Source organism: Camelus bactrianus, chromosome 7 (genome assembly GCF_048773025.1).
Source record: "Camelus bactrianus isolate YW-2024 breed Bactrian camel chromosome 7, ASM4877302v1, whole genome shotgun sequence".
NCBI classification, from domain to species: Eukaryota; Metazoa; Chordata; class Mammalia; order Artiodactyla; family Camelidae; genus Camelus; species Camelus bactrianus.
The window spans coordinates 39,000,249-39,014,602 of NC_133545.1; the positions used below are offsets into that span (position 1 = coordinate 39,000,249).

The 14,354-nt window shown below is 39.8% G+C and overlaps 1 protein-coding gene across 3 annotated transcripts in view; it reads left to right on the forward strand.

Moving 5' to 3' along the window:
- Positions 1–9,732: 9,732 nt before the first annotated feature.
- NT5C3A (5'-nucleotidase, cytosolic IIIA) overlaps positions 9,733–14,354 on the forward strand; it is a 35,900-nt gene continuing 31,278 nt past the window's right edge. The window contains exon 1 of one of the 3 annotated variants that reach the window (XM_010971051.3): positions 9,733–9,960. In XM_010971051.3, the coding sequence (XP_010969353.2) occupies positions 9,823–9,960 (138 nt within the window). In that variant the 5' untranslated portion in view covers positions 9,733–9,822. The remainder of the gene's footprint in view (positions 9,961–14,354) is intronic. The other 2 variants (XM_010971035.3, XM_010971019.3) reach the window with 2 other exon arrangements.

Genomic DNA, 14,354 nt, shown 5'->3' on the forward strand with positions numbered 1-14,354 from the left:
AATTTAACCAGTTTCTTGTGAAGTTTCCAGGAGTATTGTATACATCACAAGCATAGGGCGCTTTTTTTTAATACAAATGCTACATATTCATCTACACATTACTTTTTAACTTAACAGTATAAAACTGATTTTAATATCAAGTACATTCTGCTTTGCTGCACCAAAGGTACAGTGTGTTCATAATCACCTGAGATTAATTGAAGGTGGGGCAGGGTTCCTATAACAATAGTGAAAAATCTTGGGTGGCTACATTGAATTTAACTTACTTGGATCTTACTGCCTGAGTCCCAAGATTTTCCTAGAGTAACTGTCTCAGAAAAATTGTAAGAATGTAGGGGAATTACTATTTCGAGTCAGCTACCACATCCCAAAATGTCTCCGTCACTTCCTTCCTCATCCTGTTGGTTAAGCACGGCCCACCTGTGCTCTTCTAGCTTTGTGCCTCAGGAGAAGCATCTCAGCCCATCAGAGTGGTGCCTGCAGCTAAGGGAGAGTAAGTCCTATGGTTTGCTGAGCCAAATGGAGCTAGATCTTGCTCACAGGTAAGTGTCCCTTCCTATTCAGTAGGGTCTGTTGCTGTTTTCAGGGTCCCAGGAACTTTCTACTCCCATTTCCAGCCTCTTTCCCTGGGGGTTGGCTTCCCCCTTCTTTAAAGAATGGCCAATCCATGCCCAGAATGGACCCATCTCTGATCCTTATCAATAAATGCTCCTGGTCTTGGCCTTGGAATAGTATCTCAGTAAGAAATGGTCCAGATTAGAATCATCAGGGCATATTATTCCTGAAAACCCTGAGGTTAATTAATTTAGGCATGCTTTAAACTTATCCTTAGCAGCCTAGCTCAGAATGCACAACCTGGACCATTTGTTCTTTTATGTCTCATGATGTTTCCTACCCAGTCCTGGCCTCTTGTCTCCTGGAAATTTCTTACTGCCCCATTCATGATGAAATGTTCTTAAACAATAGGAAAGAATCTGCATCAATGATTCTCAAACCTTTGGGACAACAAAATCAAATAGAGTGCTACAGGTTCCTGTACTCTCAGACTTCCAGAGTTTCTGACTCAGTAGGCCTGGGGTGGACCTAGGAATTTTCCTTTCTAACAAGTCCCCAATTGATGCTAACGCTGTTGGTCTGGGGACCACACTTGGAGAACCACTGCTTTGTATCTTTAACCTCTTACTGGAGCATTCCTCCACTTGCTGCTCTAACTGGAATCTGGCCATCCCCTGCAGCTTTTGCAAGGTAACTGTCCCTACTCCCTCTGGTTTTCTCTGTCTTCTATTTCTGGCTTAGATTCCAGAGTCCATCACTTAAGCCTGTCATCTCCTTGACCTGGGGTCCCTTTGGCCTAGCTTTCTCAGAAGAACCACAAACCCCCTCTGCACATAAACCCGACTGCTAGAGAAAAATGACACAGCCATGTAGATTAGTACCCCCCCAAATTCATCTCCAAAATCAACTTATACCATAAAGCTGACTAGCAAAGTTTGCCAGTCACCTATTCAAACCTTCATCCTAGAACAATGTCCTTCAAGTTGAGTATTTTCAAATCCTATCCAGGAAAGCACTACAAGCCCTCAGACCTTCCTTCACCAAGACATCCCACCATCCGTCACCATAGTTGTGAGAGGCAGAATTCTAAAATGGCCCCAGGATTTTCCCCCTATTCTCCATAACTGGTAAATATGGTGATTAGATTATTTTACAAGCATGAAGAAAGGGAAATTATGTTGGTGTTCCCAACCAAATCATAAGAGTCCTTTAAAATTCCAGGGTTTTCTTTGGTCACAATGTAGGAACTCAGATTTTAAGCCTGTGAGAGATTCCACATGCCATTGCCAACTTTTCAGATAGAGGAGAAGTCAGGGCTACGAGGAGAAGAATGCAGCAGACTAATTAGAGTCCCCTGACCAACAGCCAGCAAGGAAATGGGGAACTCAGCCCTAGGGCCAAAGGGAACTCAATATTGCCAGCCTCAATGACCTTGGAGGCATGATCTTCACTACAGCCTCCAGATGTGGGCCCAACCCAGCTAACACCTTGATTTTGATCTTGTGAGATGCTAAGCTGAGAACCCAGTTGAGCCTGCCCAGACTTCATGGCCTGCAGAAATGTGAGATACTAAATAGTTGTTTTAAGCCATTAAGTTTGTGGTAATTTGTTATGCAGCAATAGAAAACTAATACAGTGGTTCAGTGAGGTTTCTCTCTGCCCCTCAGGCTAGTCCTCCACCTGTGCTCTGATCCCTGACCATCAGCCAGCAGTAGAGGGCAGTGAATAAGAGCACTAGCTCTGGATCCAGACCACCTGGTTTTGAATCCCAGCTGCACCATTGTGAGCAAGTTGTGTGAACTCTCTGTGCCTCCATTTCCTTGACTGATAACACTACCTCATAGAATCATAAAGTAACATTGTAAAGCATTTAGGACACCTTTGGGCACATTTCAGTTGCTAAATGAATGTTGGCTACTCCTACTACTTACACTATGGTCCTCATCTCTTGCTGCTTCCTCAGGGATCTTCCTTTCATTGTCCCATCTCACATCTTCAAACGCTTTTTCCCTTTGACTGCTATGTTGCCACCAGCATTTAAAAATTGTTTCAAAATTATAAAATTAGCACATGCTTATAAAAAGTTCCTCATTCGGGGTCATTGTAGAGTAAAAAGTGAAAGGAGAGTCTACTTACGATGGTTTGATACAGCCTTCCAAGAAATCTTTTTAAAAATGCATTACCAACCACGTAGGCACAGGGTTTTTCTATCAGCTGAAATAACGGAAGAATACCATGAATATGATTCTAAGACTTCATTTCACTTACTATACTGTGGCACTCTTACTGCTTACCACAAGCTTTAAATGGCCACAAAATTCCTTGGTTTGAAGGTGCTATGATTTATTTAACCATTCCTCTATCACAATTCAGTTGTTTCCTATTTGTCATTCTTTGATATTCCGATTTATAATATATATTTGATCATTCATATGACCAAAATATATTTCTCAGATATATTTGGTCTTTGTCTACAGTTTCTGGTCCACAGCTCCCAAAACCCTTGAAATGTCATGTGTGGTAAGAGCAGTGGAGCATCTTTTGTTATATTTGGTCTCTTTGTCCTCAGTTCATGACAGAGCCATAAAGGTGAAATGTGTCTTGTTACTTATAACAAACTCCCTTCCACAACAACTGTGGAAGATGATTTTTGGAAGCACCTAAAGATGCAGGGGCAGGGAGGGGCGCATTGATTTCCAGGAAAAACAAACTGAATGGAGTTGAAACTTTCAGTCCCACCCTCTGATTTAGCGGAGGAGAAGAGGGACTGGAGGTTGAATCAATCACCAATGGCCAATGATTTAACCAATCACGCCCATGTGATGGAGCCTCCATAAAAACCCAAGATGGGGTTCAGAGAGCTTCTGGGAGGTGTTGGGAGAGTGCTGCGCCTACAGACGGTTCATATCTGGAATGCTTTTATTCATTGTGGAGTTTACAAAATGCTGACATTTCTTATGCATGAGGGGGTCTCTAAGCACAGTGACCCAGAACATTGTCTTGCCCTTTTAGGAGCAAGGACTAACTTACCAAAGCCAAAAAATTGCTTATATTGTAAAGTCACCCTGTTTTTAAAAATCCCTTCCAGATCACTGAGCATGAATCAGAGTCATGATAACAGCCAAGAGTTAAGATATAACAATACCCTACCTTTTAAGTAGATGGGATAGGCTTAAATATTTCTTGAATCTAAAGATTTGGGGCCTAAGACTAGAACTTATTTAAACTTCCCTGGAGCTCTTATGCATCCAATTCTTCACTTACTTGCTTTGCTTCATTCTTTGCACCCCAGATGTAATCACCCCAAAGCTCTCCTTCGGGCCCTCCCCACTCCTGTCAGCCCTGTCCCCACCAGTCATAGGGTGGTCCGAACTCAAGCTTCAACCAGGTGTGGATGAGCTGCTGGTCCAGTCCCTCAATCTCACCATTTAACACTCTTCCCCCTACCACCTACGCAGAAAAGCAGAACACCTTCTCTTCCCAAGTTAACACTTTTCCCTGGATTTTACCATTTTTTCTATGGACTCAAGTTCAAACTCCAGCCCTTTTCTTAAGATTCAAGTGTGTTAGTCCTCGAAGACACATGGAGCTTCAGATTATATCTCTTTGCTTACCCACAGCTGACACGACGTGTGGGAGCTCTTGTCTTTTAGCTGGGCATATTGCCACTTGGGATAAACTGGGATGCTGTGACTAAGAAAGAGTGGAGAGTAGATTTTAATTGGGCAGGTAGCTAACAGTGTCTGTTGTGATGCTTCAGGTAATGAAAGAAGCAGTGTTCTCCCACGTCCCTCTACTCTGTTGTCCCCAGTCATCATTCTCCCTTCTTCCATTAACAGCTACGTTTCTCTATAAAAGACTGTAAACTCTCAGCCTTCTCCACCTCCTTACTCCTTCACTCACTGCAAATCCAGATTTTGTTACCATCAAGCCCATTCATCCACCCTCACTGAGGACACTAATGAACCTCTTGCTGCTAAATGGCATGGAAACTTTTCAGTTCATATCACTAAACCTCACTTCCCAGATATCAGCCTAACTGGTTGCCCCTCTACTGGCCTTTCTTAAATTCTTTTGCTGGCTCTCCTCCCAAATTTCTCTCTTTCATGTTCATGTTCTCCAGGTTATGGTTGTAAGGTTTTCTCCATCTTTTTGTTCATTTGTTGGTTTTGTTTTTGTTTTTAACTGAAATATAGTCAGTTTACAATGTTGTGTCAATGTCTGGTGTACAGCATAACACTTCAGTCATGCATATACATACATATATTTGTTTTCATATTCTTTTTCATTACAGGTTATTACAAGATATTGAATATAGTTCCCTGTGCTATACAGTAGAAACTTGTTGCTTATCTATTTTATATATAGTAGTTAGTACCTGAAAATCTCAAACTACCAATTTATCCTTTCCCACCCCTTCCCCCCAGTAACCATGTTTGTTTTCTATGTCTGTGAGTCTGTTTCTGTTTTGTAAGTAAGTTCATTTGTCTTTTTTTTTTTTTTTTTAGATTCCACATATAAGTGCTATCATATGGTACTTTTCTTTCTCTTTCTGGCTTACTTCACTTAGAATAAAAATCTCCAGATCCATCCACATTGCTGCAAATGGCATTATTTTATTCTTTTTTATGGCTGAGTAGTATTCCGTTGTATAAATATACCACAGCTTCTTTATCCAGTTATCTGTCAATGGACATTTCGGTTGTTTCCATGTCTTGGCTATTGTAAATAGTGTTGCTGTGAAATTAGGGTTCATGTACCTTTTCAAATTAGAGTTTCCTCCAGATATATGCCCAGGAGTGGGATTGCTGGATCATATGGTAAGTCTATTTTTAGTTTTTTAAGGAATCTCCATACTGTTTTCTATAAAGACTACACCAAACTACATTCCCACCAACAGTGTAGGACGGTTCCCTTTTCTCCACACCCTCTCTAGCATTTATTGTTTGTGGACTTTTTAATGATGGCCATTTTGACTGGTGTGAGGTGATACCTCATTGTAGTTCTGATTTGCATTTCTCTGATAATTAGCTGTATTGAACATTTTTCATGTGCCTATTGGCCATTTGTATGTCTTCATTGGAGAATTGCTTGTTTAGGTCTTCTGCCCATTTTTTGGTTTTCTCCATCTTATTACACCTTCTCTCTCTGCATTTTCACCCATTCTCAGGGCTTCTAATACAACCAGCATACTGCTCACACCCATACCTCTATTTCTAATCTCTACTAGATATTTATGTCTCAACAGAAGTCTTTTGTTGTTATTAGGACATGCACAAATGATGTCTGTTTTTATGCATAACAGAACCCTTTCCACCAAGTAAGAGTGTATGCTAATGAGGCGACTCAGGGTGGGACTCCTAGACAACTCAAGGAAGGAGGCTGGTCACCAGAAAAACCAAATTTGAGATTAGAGGATGGCAACTTTCAATCCCACCCCTCAACCTCCAGGGAGGGGGCGGGGAGTGGGGCTGGAGATTGAGTTTTAAAAAACTCTTGAAACTGGCACTGTTTATTAAGTACCCAATAAATGTTAGTCACTGATGCTGTTTCCTTTTCAGGTTTTTTCAGAAAGCAACATCCAAGAAAAAAAAACAAATTTTCTTCAGTGTATAATATGTAAAGTGGTTTAACAAATGGTTATATCCCTATCATGGAAAACCACTCAGCAACAGAAAAAAATGAAGTCTTGATGCACAGAAAAAAATTAGATGAATCTCAAAGACATTGTGCTAAAAAGATCAGTGGTTTCCAGTAGTAAGTTTGGAGTGAGAGTATGACTCTAACACAGTCATACAAGGGAACTTCTTGGAGTGAAGGATGGTGCTCCTGGATCCTGTTCTGTATCCTGATCCTGATTTCACCTGACAAAATTCCTTAGAACTGTATGTCTAGAATCAAAAAAGTACTTGTGAAAACTGATGAAATCCAAGTACGATATATAGTGGACTTTCTATATTGTAGCAGTGTCAACTTATTTGTTTTGTAATCATGCTGTGGTTATAAGATACAGTTGTAAGATGGGACCATTGGGGGAAGCTGTGTGAAAGCTACATGGGAACTTTCTGTACTATTTTTGCACCTTTCATGGAAGTTTAAAATTATTTCCAAATGAAAATTAAAAAAAAAACAAACCAAAAACACTGGAATGAAGAGAGAAAGAAATACAAGAAGGAGGGAGGGAAGGAAGGAAGGAAAATGAAGAGATACCTCCAACCAAGATCTTAAACCCACATCCAACAAATGGCCCTTTGTCATAGGACACTACTTAACTACTTTAAACTAAGTCTATGCCAGTTATCCTATCAGAGCAAAATGTAAGGTCATGCATAGCAAAATTTATAAATTTACATCAAGTTCCTGCATGTTTTTCCCATGGTTCCTGCTATCCCACGTGGCATCGTGTATCATTATGGACGATAATTTACTGAAAAACAAAGATTAACATACTTTAAGAGTTAAAGACGACAACAGACAAACCAATTATGTCGGCTGATAGTCAGTAGCCACCATGTGTTTTCCAGTTTTGCCAAAGCCTTCAAATGCAGAAACCACAAAATTTTTTTTGTGAAAAGATTTCATACCATTAATTGCCTTTTCTAAAAAGTTGGCAGATTTAAAAATGACAACTTAGACCTCCCTTTTGGCTTCAAGATGGACCTGATAGTACATTTGAACAACCTCATGTAAAGTTTCTGACTACCCTTGTTAGTCTTTAGCAGGATTAATAAATACTCTGTTCAAACAAAGCAACCATCTTAACATTGTCTCTTTGTACACAGCAGTTGTATAAATAATAAATTTATATGTAATTCTTTTTTTCTTAATCCTGGCCTTAAAATCAGCTAAATTATTTTAAACTGCTATGGTCTGCAAAATAAAGAGGGAAATGGAAACAGTAATCCTACTGCAGAAAAGAATTATGGGGTTTTAGTACATGCATCCTACTTTGGTCAAAGGCTGAAATTTGCTTTACATTTGCTGAGGACCTATTGGTCACAAGAGGAGGATGCTCAAGCATCATGTGACATGCCCCAATGGACTCCTTTGAAATTCTTGTCACCTTTTTTTCAAATATGTTCACAGGGTCTCACACATATCTTGTGCTTTTATTCAAACCAAAAAAAAAGCTAACATCTTTCCTAAGAAGTCAGTCCTTCTGTATCCCCCAAATCATTACATAGCATCATAGGCTCAATCTTGCCCACAAAATTAAACAAAACAGGCATTTATGCCCCGAGTGGTTAATTCCAAACTTGTTTTCTTACCAGATGCCTGCTCAGGTGAGCCCTACCTCACCTTTCTAAGAACCCTCTCTCCACAAATTTCACTCTAAGAATTCCTGCCACGGTCCTAGGACTTAAAGTACTAGAGCAAGGGTGGAGAGTGCAGAGAAGAGCAACCCTTACTACTCCCTCTCATTCTCCTGCTCCAATTTGTTCCATGTCCTTGACAAAGAGAGCCTCACCAGATAGCACCACCAGCTCCAAGGAGTTGGAGTGATTCCCCTCAAGGAACTTCTCTGCATCCCCTGTTTGTCACCCCCCAGAAAAAAGCACGGAAAACTGCATCAATCCCTTGAAAGAGACCAGGCAGGTGAGAACAAGTCCTGCTGCTCACAAAGAGAAAATGATGGAAGAGGTGGTGATTGGGATGTAGCAGGGAAAAAAACACCTCCTTGCTCCAGCCTAACTTCAAGCCATTTTTGCTCTCTTGTCATAGTACTTTGTTATATGTGTGTGGTCGAAAACACATAACATAAAATTGACCAACTTAACCATTTTTTAAATGTACAGTAGTGTTAACTATAGGCACATAGTTGTGCAACAGATCTCTAGAACTTTTTCATCTTGCAAAACTGAAACTCACTACTCAATTGAACAACTCCATTTCCCCTTCCCTCAGAGCCCACAGTCACCATTTTACTGTTTCTAAGAGTCTGACTACATCAGATAAGTGGAATAATGCAGCATTTGTCTTTCTTGTGACTGGCTTATTTCACTTTTCTTTGCATAATGTCCTCAAGATTCATCCATGTTGTCAAATACTGTATAATTTTCCTCTTTTTAAAGGCTGAATAGCATTCCATGTGTATATATTTATCTTATCACATTTTCTTTGTCCATTCATCTACTGATGACCATTTATTTATTTAGGTTGTTTCCACATCTTGGCTATTATGCATAGTGTTGCAATGAACATGAGAGGGCTGAAATTTCTTTGACTACTGCTTTCAATTCTTTTGGAAATATACCCTGATGTAGGATTGCTGGATCATATGGTAATTCTATTTTTAATTTTTTGAGGAAACTCCACTTTTTCCACAGTGGCTGCACTGATTAACATGCCCATCAGTAGTGCACAATTCCTCCATATTCTCACCAACACTTTTAATTTTGGGGGTTTTGACAACAGTCGTCCTAACTTGTGTGAAGTGATATTCCATTTCATTGTGGGTTTGATTTGCACTTTTCTGATGATTAGTGATATTGAGCTTCTTGGCCAATTGCCTATTCGAGTCTTTTGCCTTTTTTTTCTTAAGTTTTTCTTTAGCCTATTTAAAAAAAATGGGGAGGTAACTAGGTTTATTTTTTTAATTTGTTTATTCATTATTTGTAATGGGGGTACTGGGATTGAACCCAGGACCACATGCATGCTAAGCATGCACTCTACCACTGAGGCATACCGTCCCCTTCTTTTGCCTGTTTTTTAATGGTTTTTGTTGTTGTTGTTATTGATTTACAGTAGTTTTTAACATAATCTGAATATTAGTCCCTTATCAGATACACGGCTTGCAGATATTTTCTCACTTTCTGTAAGTCACCTTCCTATTCCGTTTTCCTTTGCCGAACCCTGCAGTTTGTCACAGCAGTTCACTCAAGCTTCTGCGCAAGTCAGATAGCTGCGCCACGATGCCTTCTGGGAGTTGTAGTCCTGAATGTCTGAGGCGAGTGGAACGCGGAGGATTTTTTTCTCATTGGGCCTGGTTGTAATCAGATTTCTACTGAGCAGGGCTGGAATGAACGCCTGCCTGGTTCTCATCCTTAAACAGTTCCTCGGACCCAGCTGTGATAAGACCCGCTTCGCCCCTTGGCCTCCCACGCAGGCCATTCCTTTCTCCCTCCGGGTTCCCCCTGCTCGGCGCTCGTGGGTGGGGCTTCCTGCGGGGGCGGGGCGTCCGGCTATTCCGCAGGTCGGCGCTTCCGAGGCCGGCAGCCAGCGTGCCATCTCTTCTCTTCGGGCCGGGAGGCGCAGGAGGCCCCGTCCATGGACCGAGCGGCCGTGGCGAGGGTGGGCGCGGTAGCGAGCGCCAGCGTGTGCGCCCTGGTGGCGGGGGTGGTGCTGGCCCAGTACATATTCACCTTGAAGAGGAAGACGGGCCGGAAGACCAAGATCATCGAGATGGTGAGTGCGGGGTTCGTGGCGCCGGAGCGGTTGAGGGGCCTCGGGGTAGTACGTCCGGCCTCGCCTTCCCGCGCCGACAGCTGCTGGAACGCGAGGGGCCCACAGGCGACCCGGTCGCCCCGCGTGCGGCGACCCGCGCGCTCGGTGACTTGGTCTGAACCCTCGACGGCGGCACTCGGTTTCCCGTGGCCTTTGTTAGGTCTCCGTTTGAAACAAAAAAGCAAATAGATGATTCGGAAAAAGCTGCCTCCCACTACAAAACCCGTTTTTCAAGAAATAAACGGAACTTTCTTGGCAGGTTTCTCCGCTCCCGCATCCCGCGTCAAACCATTGCAACTCTTCTAATTCCGATGGAGTTATTTTGCCCCGTAGCTAGGATGAGTTAAATTATGAAAAGGTGTAACTTCCCAGTGGTTAATAAAAGGAATGCCACTTAACCCACTTGGAGTTCCGAATTGTTTGTTTTGTGATTGAATGTTTTTCCTTCTTGTCTCAAACTGCTGGGAAGTATCTTTGTGTTCATTTTTTCCACCAGACCTCCTACATAACACCTTAGAAATTTATTTCCAATTTTATTGAATGAGAGTGTTCCAAGATTTTCACTTGAGGTACATAGTAAGCAATATTTGCTCCACAGTGTGGGGAGCAAATTTAGTTTTTAGTTTTCTGTTTTTTAATTAGAGCCCACTCATCAAGACAGTTTACCCAGTGAGTTGAATTCTAATGTACTTACTGGAGTGCATTGTCCCTTGTATACTCCTGAAGATGCTACACGTGTAATCTAGGGTCAAAAAAATTTTTTTAATGGAGGTACTGGGGTTTGAACCCAGGACATCGAGCATGCTAAGCATATGTTCTACCACTGAGCTATTTCCCTCCTTCTGAGGTCAAATATTTTTGACAAATCAGTTGATAGTTTACCACTGTTCTAGATAATGTAATTTTAGGTTCATGTATTTAGAATACTTAGTCTCAGTTATATGTTCTTATTGATCAAATAAACTTTGTCGTGTTGTTTGCTATTTACCCCAGGTTGAATGCAGAAATATTTTTCCATAGAAAAACAAAAAAACAAAAACTCCCGCATTTCTCATATGCCAATAGTATTCCTAGGGTTTTTTTTGTTTTGTTTTGTTTTTTTATTGATAGAGTAAAATTAGTCTTGGGTTATTATTACCTACCTTATTTTCTCCATCTCTTTAATCACAGCAGCAAATGTTTTTAATTTCAGACGAAATTGGGCACATTCAGGGTGGTATGGCCGTAGACAAATGTTTTTAATTTCAAAAATTTAATTTTGTTTATGTTGCTGTCGTTTTTAGAAAACTTTGGTTGTCTTCCTTTTGCTCCACAGCAAAAATGTGTAATACATATGTGGGAAGAAACCCTAATTGCCATACCTTCCTGTATGTACTTAGACTGTAGATTGGTCTATCACTTCTCTTTTAAACCAAGTAGAGCTAAAAGTCAGTGCTTTCATAAAATCCACAAAAAGCCATTGTAAGAACAGTTTACCATCTTTGTGAAAAATGATTAAGGCCCATTATTTGTAGTATAGAAATTAGTTACTTTATATATACATAATATGTTATATTAAGGCATAGGGGCAAGTAATATTGTGGCTACAGCAGAATATACAGATGTGTATTTGAAAGGAAGAGATAGGGAATGTGGACAAAAAAAGCCAGATTGTAAAAGAATCTTGTAAAGCCCTTTGTTTTGTAGCAGTGGTCCAAGGAGTGAGAAGAGGGTGGGCATAAATGATTTTTAAACAGGATAATTGCATGTTCAGATCTGTATTTTGTAAGGATCACTTAGACAAAATAGGGTAGAAGGGGAGAGCCTGGAAAGAAGGAAATAATTTAGGAGGATGTTGGCAGTGTTTCTTGTAAAAGATGATTAGGACCTAGACTAGGAAATGAGGAATCCGTGAATAAATAAATAAATAAAATCAACAGACAGCAGTGGTACAAACTCTGGAGTCATACAAACCTAGCTTTGAATCTAGACTTTCTCATTTATCAAGCTGTGTGATCTTGGGCAAGTTATTTAACCTCTCTGAGTCTCTGTTTCTTCATCTACTAACTGGGAGATAATAATAGTACTTCTTAGGGTAGTTGTGAAGACTACATAAGATAACACAGTAAACATAATTGCTATCATTTGAGAGCTTATTATTTATGATCATTAAATAAAGAGATTAATCACAGGGAGGTTACAAAGTAAATGGTGATACTGGCTACATTATTTGCCAAGAAAGAAAGGTGTGGGGAAAGAGGGAGGAGGCAGAGACAATGTGGAACAATACAATAACTTTGTTGTGTTAAATTTTAGGTGATCAGAGAGTAGACAAGTAGAAATGTCAGTAATTAGTTACCATAGGTAAAGTGCTTAGAAAAGCTTTTATTTACTGTTGGTCCATATATTGGCTCGTAGTAACATACACTGTATACATTACCTATTGTTTTTAACAACAGCAACTGAAAATGTAGGGCAGGAACTCAGAAGATAAATTGGGACTAGAAACAGTACTTTGTCAAATGTCTAGCCCCTGGCGGTAATAGTGGAGATGGTTATAATTTCTCATCCATAACTTTGCAGCGAGACAAAAAAAAGAAAACTTGAGAATACTGACATATAATGGGTATTCAGTAAGGAAAACAGAGGTGTCAGAGGTGAGATAACAGGACACTGTTCCAAAAGAGTGGGCAGAGTCAGCTGTGTCTGCACAGATCAGAATTTGGACTAAAAGTCTTGTACATTGAATAGTCAGTGGAAAAACAATGAAGTGAAAAAAATCAGAAAGTGATTATTGAATTGTTGAGTACAAGAAATACCTGTGCCTTCAAGGTGTGTTTTGTCTTGTTTTGTTTTTGAATAGTTGGCCCATGACCATTGGTAACCAGAGGGGTAGTGAAAAACTAGTGCTTAAAGAAGAGAGGAGAGGGAGTAATCAATCAAGCTGAGTTCCAGAGGAGATAGGAAGGCAGGAGATAGATAACACAGGTGGACAGAATGCCTTTTTAAAGGAATGAGGAACATCCCTCTCTAGAAGAGTGTGCAGTCATCCCTTAGTGTCCACGGGAGATTGGTTTCAGGACCCCCTTGGATATCAAACTCTGAAGATGCTCAAGTCTGTTTTATAAAATGGTGTAGTATTTACATATAACCTATGCACAACCTCCCATATACCTTAAATCATCTCTAGATTACTTCTAATACCTAATACAACGTAAATGGTATATAAATAGTTGTAAGTACAATGTAAATACTATGTAAATAGTTGTAAGTACAGTGTAAATACTGTGTCGACAGTTGTAAATACAATTTAAGTGCAATGTAAATTGCTGCCAGTGAGCAGAAAATTCAAGTTTTGCTTTTTGAACTTTCTGGAACTTTTTTCCCGTGTATTTTCAGTCTTCAGTTGGTTGAATGGCTGATACAGAACCCACAAATACAGATGGCTGACTACACTACTCATTGATTCATGGGTGCTTATTTCTGCATATGTCAGCAGTTTTCTAATTTTGGGGGGTTTCTAGAATATATGTTAGTTTTATTTTTTACCAGCAGGTTACTTCTTTTTCTCCAGTAGAAAACTAACTCCAAAAAAAGATGAGATGGATTAATCTTTTTTTTAAATTGAAGTATAGTCAGTTACAATGTGTCAATTAGTGGTGTATAGCACAATGTCCCAGTCATGCATATGCATACATATATTCATTTTCATATTTTTCATTAAAAGTTATTACAAGATATTGAATATAGTCTCTGTGCTATACAGAAAAAATTTTGTTTTTTGTACCCATTTTTATATATGGTGGCTAATATTTGCAAATGTAAAAAAAGAAGACACTAATGAACTCATCTACAAAACAGAAACAGACTCACAGACATAGTAAACAATTTTATGGTTACCCAGGGAAGTGGGGGGGAAGGGTTAAATTTGGGAGTTTGAGATGGTTTAATGTTATTCAGTTCTCATGTCCTTTGTTAAATTCTCCCAAAGTAGTTGGAAGAAAGGTGTCAAACGGTACAAACTTACAGTTACAAGGTTTGTAAGTACTAGGGATATAGTGTACAACATGATTATAGCTCACACTGCTGTAGGGTATGTAGGAATGTTGTTAACATTAAATCCTAGGGGGAGGGTATAGCTCAAGTGCTAGAGCACATGCTTAGCATGTACAAGGTCCTGGGTTCAATCCCCAGTACCTCCTCTAAAAGTAAGTAAGTAAGCCTAACTACCTCCCCTCTCAAAAAATAAGTAAAATAAATTTAAAATTTTAAGTCCTAAAAGTTCTCATCACAAAGAAGAACATTTTTTTCTTTTTCTTTTCTCTTTTTAGTTTCTTATTGTATCTGTATGAGATGATGAATGCTAAGTAAACTTA